At 44.7% G+C, this 14063-nt stretch overlaps 1 protein-coding gene across 1 annotated transcript in view; it reads right to left on the minus strand.

Moving 5' to 3' along the window:
* IDUA (alpha-L-iduronidase) overlaps positions 1 to 14063 on the minus strand; it is a 287436-nt gene that overhangs the window by 66881 nt on the left and 206492 nt on the right. The window contains exons 3-4 of the mRNA XM_082268628.1: positions 1813 to 1895; positions 1160 to 1267 (exon numbers count right to left, since the gene is read on the minus strand). Coding sequence (XP_082124754.1) covers positions 1160 to 1267; positions 1813 to 1895 — 191 coding nt within the window. The remainder of the gene's footprint in view (positions 1 to 1159; positions 1268 to 1812; positions 1896 to 14063) is intronic.

Raw genomic sequence — 14063 nt, forward strand, 5'->3', positions numbered from 1 at the left:
TTTACCTTCAACAGCATTCTCATTATTGAAGCAAAGAGTGCACAAAATATTAACTTTATGACCTTCCATTTTCTCATCATCATTGTCTTTATTGGCATGCCCATAGTCAATATATACGCTTCAACCATAGTTTCTGCACGAATGGGCACCATTGGTTTCATTGAAACAGACAAAACAGGTAGTGGAAAGTGAAACCTCTTTGGTAACCATGTCTTCACCGCTAGTTTTGGGCAAATGGTTCAGGGAACATCTGAATTTGTAGGGTGTTTGCCCTGCCAGACATTGTAAGGTTGATAGACATTGCATTAAGGTAAAAAAAAAAAAAAAAAAAAAAGTTTGCGTTTGAAACCACTATAATTTACATTTCATTTTTTTTAAAAAGTCCTGGCAAATATTGGTCATGAGCAGGGACAATGGGCAACCGGCCTAAGTTTAGACAAAGCTTATATGCCCTACCAAACAAAAATACTGCATAAACACAATGATGTCAAAGTTATGAATATCCATCCAGTCTCTACTGTTCACCTGTACTGGGGCTGCAAAGCAACCACATTTTTACACTAATGGATAAGAAAACAAGCAGCCTACTTTAAGACAAACTAAAGGAGTCAGAATATGATTCTGCAAAGTTCTGCAAAGTACTTTGCCAGGCGACTTCAGTGCGACTTTGAAGCAACTTAAGGGAATGCCTGTGTAATTTTCTTGTAATGTCGGATCCAAATCACATCAATTAAGATATGGATCTGATTTGGAGGCAACTTCCATTAAAGTCTATGGTCACAAGTCGGATAGAAGGCGCCTTAAAGTTGTACAGGATCCTTTTTTAAAGTCGGGGCAACTTTAGTAATGCTTATTAAGACAGCTCTCATTGACTAAATTGGAATTTCACATGTCACAAAACTTGGGGTCTCACAAGTCGGATCAAGTGTGAACTGAGCCTTAGGGAATAAAAATGTATGAGTTTGATTACAGCTGCAACAATTTCACCGGCTATACCTACTCCGCTATTCTTGTACCCATATATAATCTGGGTATGTTTGGGCATACAGATTTAAAATTGTAATTAAATATTTCCATTTGACTTTGCAGATACATTTATGAAGCACCACAAATGTACCATTATTTTTAATTTTTGTTTAGATGTTCTTAATATACTTACCTATGTACCTTTTTGCTGTTGAGTAGACTAGATGTTGCCATTCTTTCACTTGCACTTTATCTTCAAAATCAGTAAAATATCCAGATGGACTTCCCATAAGCTCGAAGCCTTTAAAATGACAAGCAAGACATTCATTAAAAATCTGTTCACATTTGAAACTTGATTTCAGAAAAAAAAAGCATCTAATAATGGTAAAAGAAATGAGAGAACTAACACTGATAACATATCATATTATCTAAAGATCTTTTATAACATGGAGCAGTGCAAGATAACATCCAAATCTACATACACACATTCACATCAACCAAAGAAAGCATGTGCTCATCATTACAAAGCAGAAAAAGCTTCAAAGGTAAAAAGTCCATCAGCGTTCAAGATACTATGTGTATTTAACCAATCCTGTAGACATCTAAACATACTACAGTATATACTTGGTCTGATTATGCAGTGAAGGAGTTAAGTGTAGTATCCATCAGCAGCTAATGAATATTTATTGATATAAGTTGTCTAAAATGAGGAAAGGAGAAACTCACTTTCATTAGGTTTTTGAACACTGAATATCATAATTTTACTGCCCTATTAAATAAATCCCTATGTGTTCTCTACTTGATCATACATTAAAATAGAACTATGTGGGAATATTTTTTTCTCACCTGGCACCAAGTCATTTTCCATTAGAAGATCCATGAGTTCATCCAGCTTTGTGAAATTATATTGAGGAATCCCATTGACCACGCTAAAGAATGCAAATAAGATAGAATAAATACAATGACATATGCACACAGTAAAAAGAGATACTTACAGAGGTCCGAGATGGTGACCAGACCAGTTATCTAGTGTGGAGCTCTGCCACCTAAACTGATGACCTGGCTGATTCCTAAAGTGTGGACTTCTCCTTTCTCTACCTGCCTCCTCTCCTATCCTCTCTGGCGATTTGTGGAGGGCTAGGGGAAAAACTTTGACTACCGAGAAACGCACAAAAGACCCGAAAGCTCGGACTTTCAGTGCACTGGCAGGACCTGCTGCCTCACTAGACATAAAACATTAAAGTGCAACACAACACGAAGGATATATTAGAAAGTTCATATAAAGTCCATATAGAAGAAATCTCCCACAGAGATACCTAGGAATAAGCCAATGAATAGACCAGTGGATAAAAACCTGTCATTCAGGTGCTAGCGGTGTTCAATCCCATCACCAAGGGCACTCGTGGGTGCTCATCTCATACATATGACCCTGTGACAACGGTATGGTCATAACACACTTTCCCAAAAGGGCAATAATGGAGATAATGGCACCACTGAGTCCTGGACAGGTGCCATTATCTCTATTATTGCCCTGTTAATTTAGGGCTAAATGGAGTAGATAGAATAGAGTGTAATTTAAAGTATACCAAGAGTTTTTTTTAAAATCATTGTACATTTTCTATGTAATATTCAATATAAATGGATAACTTTTGAATTATGGCAATAGTATCACTGGACTGTATTTGAGAATAAGTATACTGTAGGTATGAGTAAATTGGGGTTGAGTCTAACCAGGTTTTTATTGCTTCTTAGTTTTCACATTATATGTAACACCGGTGACCCCGCCAATTTTCTACACTAATTTTGCAAGGCACTTGGAAGATTTTTATTTTCAAATATATCACATTGGGCAACGAAAGGTACATCAGTAAACCAATAAGGTAAAGAAATTGAGGTATGGTATATTTTTACATAGTTGTAACCATGTACACAGTATGTGCCATATCCATGGGATGCCTGTGAAAGCAGAGCGTCACTGTGGAAGTCACTGCTACTACAGTGATCGCTGCTGTCCTCAGGTTCCCATGCCGAGCAGCTGGTTTTCTGCATAATGAACAAAGAGGGGGGGATTTACTAAAACTGGAGGGTGCAAAATAAAGTGCAGCTGTGTGTGGTAGCCAATCAGCTTGTTTGTTTTGACAAAAAAAACTGGAAGCAGACTGGTTTTATTGCAGAGGTGAACCAGATTTTGAACTCTCCGGTTTTAGTAAATCAACTGCAGAGAGTGTCTCTCACTCAGCTTGGGCACCACTCACTTTGCATTTTTCTTAATTGCATTGACTACTACAGGGATTTTCAGATTTCACAGCAATCCCACAGGTATGGTATATGTGTGCTGTAATATGGGGTATTCGATTCAATGTGGCGAGCGTTTTTAAATGAGTCAATGTCAGTCCGAACATGCAGTTTAAGGCAGGGCCATCTTACAGAATGGGCACACTGGGCAGTTGCCCAGGGGCTCCACTTGCCCAGGGGGCCCCACCTGCCAAGCGACCCAGCCCCAGCCAAGCATTAGTCCTGATTCCCGTGTGTATCCTGCCGCCGAACGTAGCAGGTGGCAGGTGCCTATCGGCCCTGCACTTGTCAGGGAAATGGCTGTAGTAGAACTGGCAACATTGCCAGTAATATCAATGGACGCTCCTGGCGCATCCGGCACATCCCTGGCTGCCTTGGCGTGAGAATGGCAAACGTGCATGCGCAAAGACAAATTGGCGCGAACGCATAGCGCGACAGACGTAGCCCTCTGCTGGCCTATAAAAGGTGACCATAGGTTCAGACTCATTGCTGGATTATCTCTCAGCTTCCCTGTGTTCCTGTGCTTCCTGTGTTCTGCTTGGATGTCCGGTTGTGACCTCGGCTTGTTCCTGACTCAGTTTGATCTCCTCCTCCTGGTTTGACCCTTGGCATCCTCTACTGGCCTTGCTTTTGTTACCTACTGTGTATGACCCCCGGCTTGCTCCAAGACTTTGGCTATTCCTGCTGTCTCCTGTGCATGACCTCGGCTTCTTACACAGTTTCCGCTGCCTGCTCCAGTCCCAGGTCTCAGCCAGTTCCTGTCTCCTCTACTAGAGACTTTTCCTTGGCACCAGGTAGCGCGGCTACTCCAGAGCCCTTGAAGACTTCTACTCTGCTGTGGATCCAGTCTGTTCCAGTACACACCTGGATTTTCCCAGGATCTACCTACCCACCTGCGTGCAACTGGTAACTTCAGGCGCCACACCCTCTGTACCACCTCCAGGCGCCACACCCTCTGTACCACCTCCAGGGGTGTGCCGCACTGAGCCACAAGGGGAGCCCTCTCAGCATCTCGGCCTCAGATCAGGTACTTGGGCCATGGAAGGGGAGCCCACAACTGCAAGAATGCCTGTCCACCTCCACGGGAACCGGCACACACAGGACAGTCGAGTCTGACTCCCGTCCGTGTGTGTGTTTGTTCACCGGACCCAGCCGCTGAACTTGGAAGCTGTCATTAGCCTGGGATTGCTGTACCAATAAATATAGCTGTCACGCCTTGGCTGGGAATTGATCTTGTGGTCTGGTGTGTTCTGGATTTTTTCCCTGCTGTCTGAGCCACTGGGTCATTCCTTTGCTGGGCTTGCTTCTCACTATTGTCTACCTTTTGGTATGAGACTCTTGCTCCACCCAGTGGCCAGCTGTAGTCGGTTACCTCATCCCCTGAGCTATATTTATCCTCTTTTACTTCCTGCTAGTGCTTTAGTATAGGTTTAGTTTCCTGTTGACCATTGTTTGGTTTTATCTCCTTTACTGACCTTTGCTATTCTTGACCTTTCTCTTGGTCACCCCTTTAGACTATACGGACTCTGGTTATCGAACTCAGCTGGCTCTTGACCTTTCTTCGAATCACTCCTTTTGGACTATATGGACTTTGGTTATCTACTCAGCACACCTCTGACCTCTCTCCTGGACTTTTCTTCCTTGAAACTCAGCTTCAGACCTATCTCTTCCCAACCGCGAGTCCTTTATGTTTGTTGTTTCTGAGGTTTTGCTTGCCGCACTCACATTTGTGGTCCTGATATTTCGGCTGCAGGACTCCATCTGCTCCTCCACCTGATACCGGGATAACAAGACTATCGGTCAGGAAACCGGAGGGACAGGTGGCGTTCCTGGCGGCCTAACAATAGCCTTATCGATAATTTACATTTTTATTCTCGTGGGTGATTGTGTAGGCAGGGCCCCAGTACACTGCATTGCCCGAGACCCTTTAATGCTCTTAAGATGGCACTGCTTTAAGGGCATGGCAGCTCACTTTTGCTTAAAAAGGAAAAGAAAGTCCACAAACTTGCCCACGCAGGAGTTTCAGTTTCAGTTTTAGACAACAGAACAAGGAATAAAAAAATATACCACGTGAACATTTTTTTAGGATTAGTGTGGACATTTTTCATGAAAATTGTCATTTTCCGCACCACCTTCTTCTACTTTCTCTTCCTCCTCAACAGGAAGAAGAGACGCAGGGTTCAAAATAGCACATCGTTTAAGAGTGAGGTTAGTAGGGCCTTGTTAGAAGGGACACTTCATGCTTAGTCTATCTAGCAGCAGAGAGGCATCTTGTTTGTACCGGATTTACATAGTTACATAGTAGGTGAGGTTGAATAAAGACAATAGTCCATCCAGTTCAACCTGTGTAGGTGTGTGTGGCTGTAATCATCTCACATACCCCTGAATGTTCTGATCCTTGAGATGTAAGTCTAAGAGTCTTTTGAAAGCCACCATACTACCCGCAGAAACCACCTCTTGTGGTAGAGAATTCCACAATCTTGTAGCCCTAACAGTAAAGAAACCCCCACGTTGCCTGAGGTTAAAACGCTTCTCCTCTAATTGCATTGTATGCCCTCGAGTCCTCATGCAATCCCTTCGAATGAACAGCTTTTTTTCTAAGCTGGGATCCCCATTAAGATATTTATAAATTGCTATCATGTCCCCCCTCAGACGTCTCTTCTCCAGGGAGAATAAATCGAGCGATTGTAGACGCTCTTCATAGTCAAGGTCCTCCAATCCCCTAATTAGTTTAGTTGCCCTTCTCTGGACTCTCTCCAGCTCCAACACATCCCTCCTGAGGACTGGCGACCAGAACTGGACAGAATACTCCAGATGCGGTCGGACCAGAGTTTTATAAAGTGGAAGGATTATAGTCTTATCTCTGGAATACATCCCTTTCTTTATGCATGCTAATATTCTGCTGGCTTTGGCAGCTGCCGCTTGACATTGCATGCGGTTGCCTAATCTATCATCAACCAAGACTCCCAGATCCTTCTCCATTTTTGATTCCCCCAAGGGTTCCCCTCCTAACGTGTATTGTGTTTTTATGTTTTTAGTCCCCAAGTGCAAAACCTTACACTTCTCCACGTTAAACCTCATTTGCCATGTCGTTGCCCACTCTGTAATTTTGTCCAGGTCATTCTGTAGGATATCTGCTTCATGCTGTGCAGTTATTGCTCTGGCCAATTTTGTGTCATCTGCAAAAACTGATATCGAACTACTGATCCCGACCTCAATGTTGTTTATGAATAAATTGAACAAGGTTGGTCCCAGGACTGAGCCCTGGGGCACCCCGCTTACTACCTTAGACCAGTCTGAGTATGCGCTGTTTATTACCACTCTTTGGACACGCCCTTTAAGCCAATTCCGTATCCAAGAGCAAACCCTGCTGTCGATACCTGAAGACCTTATTTTATAAATTAAGCGCTTGTGGGGAACTGTATCAAAACGCCTTAGCGAAATCCAAGTACACCACATCCACTGGTCTCCCCCTATCTAGCTCACAGCTCACCTCCTCGTAGAATGTTAATAGATTGGTTTGACAAGAACGCCCATTTGTAAACCCGTGCTGATTACTGCTGATGATGTTGTTGTCTTTAGCAAACTCTACGATATAGTCCCTTATCATCCCCTCCAGAAGTTTACATACTATTGATGTCAAACTGACAGGCCTATAATTTCCCGGGATATGCCTCTGGCCCTTTTTGAATATCGGAATCACGTTAGCTTTCTTCCAATCCCCTGGTACATCTCCTGTCCTAATACTGTCAGCAAAGATCAGGAACAGTGGTCTGAATATAACCTTACTGAGTTCCTTGAGTACTCTCGGATGTACGCCATCCGGGCCTGGTGATTTGTTTGTGTTGAGTTTATCCAGCCTTTCCCTGATTTCACCCTCTGTTAGCCATAGTGGCAAGTCCTGTGTATTACTACTAACCATACAGTCATGGTCAGTGTACCCCTCCGTTTCCTGTGTAAAGACTGACGAGAAAAAAGCATTCAGCACGGTTGCTTTTTCAGTGTCCTCTGTAACCATCCTCCCATCATTGTTAATTATGTGTGCAATATGCTCTGCCCTAGTTTTTTTGCTGTTGATATATTTAAAGAATTTCTTTGTTTTTTTTTTACTATCCTCCGCTATTTGTCTCTCAAAGTTGATTTTAGCCATCTTGATTTCTTGTTTACTTTTCTTATTTGCCTCCTTGTATTGCTCGAAAGTCGATACTGTGCCCTCTGATTTATACTTCTTGAAGGCCAATTTTTTTCCCCTAATAGGTTTTTTGACGCTACGGTTTAACCAGCCAGGTTTGGCTTTGTCTCTTCTAAATGTATTTCCCATAGGAATGCACTGCAAGATGCCTTTGCCCAATATGTTCCTAAAGCATTCCCATTTTTCCTCTGTGGTCAGGGATCCCAGGGTTTGGTCCCAGTTTACCCTTTCCATCAATGAGTACAATTTTGGAAAGTTTGCCCTTCTGAAGTTTAGGGTTCTTATGTTCCCCACTTGCCTTGTTATATTGTTATTTATACTGTGTATAATGTGATCATCCTGTGATCGCTAGAGCCCAGGTTGTCCTGGACTCCTACCTGCGAGATTAGGTCTGGGTCATTAGTGATCAATAGATCCAGAACTGCATTTTCTCTAGTCGGAGAATCCACCAACTGTGACATGTAATTATCCAGTAAGGTTTCCGTGAATAGGCGGGCCTTCTGTGAGTGTGTAGTCCCCTCGTCCCAGTCAATGTCGGGATAATTGAAGTCCCCCAATATGATGACTGATCCCAATTTTGCCACTTTACTCATTAGTGCTAAGAATTCCAGCTCTACCTCCTCCCCTTGGTTAGGTGGCCTATAGCAAATATTTAGAATCTCCAGCACAGGAAGGGGAGTGTAGAATGTCAACGGGGAGTCCAAAACTATGTCACCTACCTTCTGTAAGGTAGGCCACAGCTCGTACAACACCTCATAAGGCAATATTCCATGAGGTTGTCTAGTGAGCCTCGGATGACTACGGGTCTAAAGCAGTTGATAGGTACATGATGGGTTGGTATCTGGGGACATGGCACTTCATGGCAAAGAACTCTCCGAGGGTCTGAAAAAAGAATTGTTGCGCTACATAAAGATGGCCTAGGCTATAAGAGGATTGCCAAGACCCTGAAACTAAGCTGCAGCATGGTGGCCAAGACCATACAGTGGTTTAACAGGACAGGTTCCACTCAGAACAGGCCTCGCCATGGTCGACCAAAGAAGTTGAATGCATGTGCTCAGCGTCAAATCCGGAGTTTGTCTTTGGGAAATAGACTTATGAGTGTTACCAGCATTGCTGCAGAGTAGTGATGAGTTGAACACCCCCCGGTTCAGTTCGCACCAGAATACCGCGAACAGAGGATAACTTTGTTCGAACAAACGAACCCCCGATTGAAGTCTATGGGACTCGAACCTTGAAAATCAAATTGCCTCATTTTGAAGGCTTAAATGCAAGTTATTGCCCCAAAAAAGTGTATGGGGGTCTGAGTCCTAACCTGGGGAACATGTAGCAATGAAAAAAAGTTTTTAAAAACAATCATTTTAAAGGAGCACTGATTTACTGATTTTAATGAGGCTTAAAGGGAAACTATAAAAATAAAAAAATCCTTCAAATATCGTGCCTGGAGGATCCCCTGAATGTGCCTGTAAAGTAGTGTATCTCTATGATGTATGTAGCCTGCTGCAGCAATACTGACATTTCTAAAGCAAAAAATGTCATATAAAAATTTACATACAAATTTCAAATTGCATGTACTTGTCATACGGGTGCAGGAAAATTGGGCCTTGTTTTTTGGTGGTGCCTGAACACCATAACCCCTCGCAGTTACTCTTGCTGGGCGCAGGAATGGGCCCTGCTGCTAAAAAATCCATACAAATTTGAAATCGCATGTACTTGTCATGCAGGTGCCAAAAATTGGGCCTTTGCTGTTGGTGGTGCCTGAACACCATAACCAAGGCCTCGCAGTTACTCTTGCTGGGTGCAGGAATGAGACCTGCTGGTAAGAATTCCATACAAATTTGAAATTGCATGTGCTACACAGGTGCCAATTGGGCCTTTGCTGTTGGGGGTGCCTGAACACCGTAACCAAGGCCTCGTAGTTACTCTTGCTGGGAGCAGGAACGGAATCTGCTGGTAAGAATTCCATACAAATTAGAAATTGCATATGCTATACAAGTGCCAAAAATTGGGCCTTTACCGTTGGTGGTGCCTGAACACCGTAACCAAGGCCTCGCAGTTACTCTTGCTAGCCACTGGAGCCCATCCTGCCTCGTTGGAGTTGTGCGTCCTCCTCATCCTCCCCCTCCTCCTCCTCTATCCTGTCAGGCACCCAGGTACAGTCAGTGATCTCATCATCCCCTCCCTCCTCGTCACTGGAGCAAACTTGGCAATATGCTTCAGCTGTGGCAATATGACTGCTGGTTTCTTGTCCGTCATTTCCACCCCCTCTCTCTGGGCTCATGTTATTCCCTTCATCAACCTGGGAACCAACATCACAGCTTTCAAATTGCTGCACATCCTCCAGGAGCATGTCACTGACACTATGATCGAACAGTTCAGGTGACTCCTCCGTGCATGATGGTGGAGCGACTGAAAGAGTAGCTGTGTAGAACGGGCCCCTTTGGCAGCTGCGGTGGAAGGGAAACTACTGGGATCGTGGGTGTCAGAGGAAGAGGAGGATGAGGACGGCTTATTGATCCACTCCACCAACTCTTCCACATGTTGTTGGATGAATAGCATGGGCAGCACCGGAAATAAAGGATGGGCGTGCCCCGCCTGCAGAGGATGCACTATGTCGACTGTGACCACCACTTTTCACAATGGACACAGAGGCTGCTTGCCCTATTTTCGTGGCCTGTGAGCGTCGGCCTCTCCTTGTCGGTCTTTCGGACATGATGTTGATACAGATCAATATAGGGTATACGAAACAAACCAATAGATACTCAATGACCTGATATGATGTAATTGATAGCCCTATTAATGAGCTGTGGTGGTTATAGATGTACGCAAGTGACCGATTAACAATACTCTCACTGATATCTGATGTAATCTATAATCCTATAGATGGATGATCTGTGATGCTTATAGAATGTTCCACAACCAGTGGCGACTGGTGCTCTAAAAAATTTTTTTGGGGGGGGGGGGGGCGCAGACAGAAAAATGTAATGGGTATTGCTTCGCGGCAAAAAACGCGGCAAAAAATTGCGTGACTTTGAGGTCACACAAGTGTAAAAGGGGCCTTCAGTAATCAAGGTACAGTGCCTTGAAGCAACAATAGATCCCCCAGAACAATAGATCCCACAGCAAAGATAGACCACTTGCCACAAAATACTTCCCCCTTCAGCAACAATAGCACCACCCAAACAACAATAATAGATCTCCCAGTAGCCAGCATCAATAGACCCTACAGCAGAGCACTGGGGGGTGTAGGAGAGCCCTGGGGGGGTGTTGGAGAGCCCTGGGGGGGTGTTGGAGAGCCCTGGGGGGTTTTGGAGAGCCCTGGGGGGTGTTGGAGAGCCCTGGGGGCTGTAGGAGAGCCCTGTGGGCTGTAGGAGAGCACTGGGGGTGTAGGAGAGCACTGGGGCTCCTGCACAACATCCTTGTTTTCTCCTCCCCTGCCCCTCTCCGTCAGCACTGGGGTCACATTAGCTGAGTGAGGGAGAGAAACTGAGAAAAAAGAGACATGCTGGAATACTAGTCAGTACAAGTGTGCAAAGGTGTGTTTGCTTTGGAAGAATAAATCACCTCTAATGTTGGGTCTCCTATGTATATGGATACTGCTGCATTATGTAAAACTATTAGTTTTGCTTTTTACATTTTAAAATATTGTGCCTTTAGATTGAGCATCATTTTAAAAGGTGTCATGACTATAAAAAGTTTGAGAAATATTGGCATAGCACTATTTGCTATTGACATGCACCTGGCTTGAATCTGGGGTTTAAAAAACTCACTGTAACATAAATGCGGTCAAAATAGTAAGCAGGGTCAGCATAGAGCTTTCACCCTGACATCTCAAATTACAGGCCAGTGGTGAGGCACTGCCACTTAACTTGACTGACCAGTTTTCAGTTATACTTCTGTAACCCAAACTTTCAACAGTCATAGCAATTCTTTCCCTCTATGAACACCTGAAATCTCAATTAAAGACCGAGCATTAAGAAAACAATACTATTTACAGAGCTCAAAACCAAATGTTCAAATGTACACGCAATCAAATTAAACATAAGAGTGACTTCATAAAAGTGACTTATTCCAATTCATCCACTGCTTGTTTGCCTTGTTCAGATGGGGTCATATAAAGTTTCAATTTGAAAACGAGAGTATGAAAGCAGATAGTTACTGCTGTGTTCTGTCTTTAGAAAGCCTGTGTCTGTGTTTTGGGCACACCCTGTATTTGATGTTATTTGCAAAGTATTTTATATAAATTTAGAAAGGCTATTTTTTACCAAAGTTTTCCAAAAGGAGATAGAAGGCAGCACCTGCTTCTTCCAGTGGAGTGTGATAGCCTTTCTAGCATAGAAAAGTAGAAGGCCCAACAATGTTCTCTCTGCTACAGTGGGAATTAGGTTTTCTACCAACCAGTGGCAGCTGGTGCTCAAATTTTTTTTTTTTTTGGGGGGGGGGGGGGGGGGCGCAAACAGAAAAAATCTAATAGGCATTGCTTTGTGGCAAAAAACACGGCAAAAAACTGCGTGACTTTGAGGTAACAAAAGTGTGAAAGGGGCCTTCAGTAATCAAAGTATAGTGTGCCCCCCTTCAATGCAGAGTTACTACAGCGTGCCCCCATTCAATGCAGAGTTACTACAGCATGCCCCCATCAGTACAGTGACCAGCATGCCCCCATCAATGCAGTGACCAGCATGTCACCATCAATGCAGTGACCAGCATGTCACCATCAATGCAGTGACCAGCATGTCCCCATCAATGCAGTGACCAGCATGTCACCATCAATGCAGTGACAAGCATGTCCCCATCAATGCAGTGACCAGCATGTCCCCATCAATGCAGTGCCAGTGACCAGCATGTCCCCATAAATGCAGTGCCAGTGACCAGCATGTCCACATCAATGCAGTGACCAGCATGTCCCCATAAATGCAGTGCCAGTGACCAGCATGTCCACATCAATGCAGTGACCAGCATGTCCATCAATGCAGTGACCAGCATGTCCCCATAAATGCAGTGACCAGCATGTCCCCATAAATGCAGTGCCAGTGACCAGCATGTCCCCATCAATGCAGTGACCAGCATGTCCCCATCAATGCAGTGACCAGCATGTCCCCATCAATGCAGTGCCAGTGACCAACATGTCCCCATCAATGCAGTGACCAGCATGTTCCCATCAATGCAGTGACCAGCATGTCCCCACCAATGCAGTGACCAACATGTCCCCATAAATGCAGTGACCAGCATGTCCCCATCAATGCAGTGACCAGCATGTCCCCATCAATGCAGTGACCAGCATGTCCCCATCAATGCAGTGCCAGTGACCAGCATGTCCCCATCAATGCAGTGACCAGCATGTCCCCATAAATGCAGTGACCAGCATGTCCCCATCAATGCAGTGACCAGTATGTCCCCATAAATGCAGTGACCAGCATGTCCCCATCAATGCAGTGACCAGCATGTCCCCATAAATGCAGTGACCAGCATGTCCCCATCAATGCAGTGCCAGTGACCAGCATGTCCCCATCAATGCAGTGACCAGCATGTCCCCATCAATGCAGTGCCAGTGACCAGCATGTCCCCATCAACGCAGTGACCAGCATGTCCCCATCAACGCAGTGACCAGCATGTCCCCATCAATTCAGTGCCAGTGACCAGCATGTCCCCATCAATGCAGTGACCAGCACGTCCCCATAAATGCAGTGACCAGCATATCCCCATAAATGCAGTGACCAGCATGTCCCCATCAATGCAGTGACCAGCATGTCCCCATAAATGCAGTGACCAGCATGTCCCCATAAATACAGTGGATGAGGCGGCTGGCTGGATGTGCCTGCAGGGGAGTCAGCTAGCGGCAGTTCCGGGGAGACTATCGGTGAATTGGGGCCCCGGGGAGGAGAGGTGCCTGGAACCTGTGAGCTGCTCCTCTCAGCACCTTTTCTTTTTAAAGGGGCTCTCTTTCCCACTTGGGTGGCTTTACAGCTGTCCTGGGAAACCTTAGGCTCTGTACTTCCGGGAGGTTTCCCTGGACATTTCTGCAGCACCTGTTACTGTCACTCCAGAACATGGTACAAGGACTGTTTTGGTCACCCCTAGCTTAATTTCCCCAGCACTCTGTTGGATTTCTCATGTTCCTCATGTTCATATTAGTCTTTTGCCCTGCTGTACGTTGGACTTCACCCTGTGCCTCTACGCTGCTCAGGGTAGCACAGAGGAGCGAGTCCATTTCCATACATGTAGAGCATGGGTGTCCAATTTTTTGGCTTCTCTGGGCCACATTGAGTGTAGAGAAACATTTTCAAGCCGCATATATAATATATACTATAGTCAAGGTATATAAGTAATAAAACACTGCCGCGCCTTTCCCGTGCCATTATCGCTCTAATTTAATTTAATCTAACACAACTAGGAGGATGATCAAATGAAATGGAATCAGTATACAGAGGTTTTTCTTATTCTGAGACATTAAAGGAACACTCTAACCACCATGACCACTTCAGTGATTTGAAGTGGTCATTAGGGATGGCCTTGCGGTTCGCCCTGCGGTCGGTTCGCAGCAAACTTTGCTCGTTCGCAGTCCGCCGATTTTGCGAACATATGGCGTTGTTCGCAGCGGCCATATTAGTTTACA

The sequence above is a fragment of the Pelophylax lessonae genome (assembly GCF_965119305.1).
Source record: "Pelophylax lessonae genome assembly, chromosome: 1".
NCBI classification, from domain to species: domain Eukaryota; kingdom Metazoa; phylum Chordata; class Amphibia; order Anura; family Ranidae; genus Pelophylax; species Pelophylax lessonae.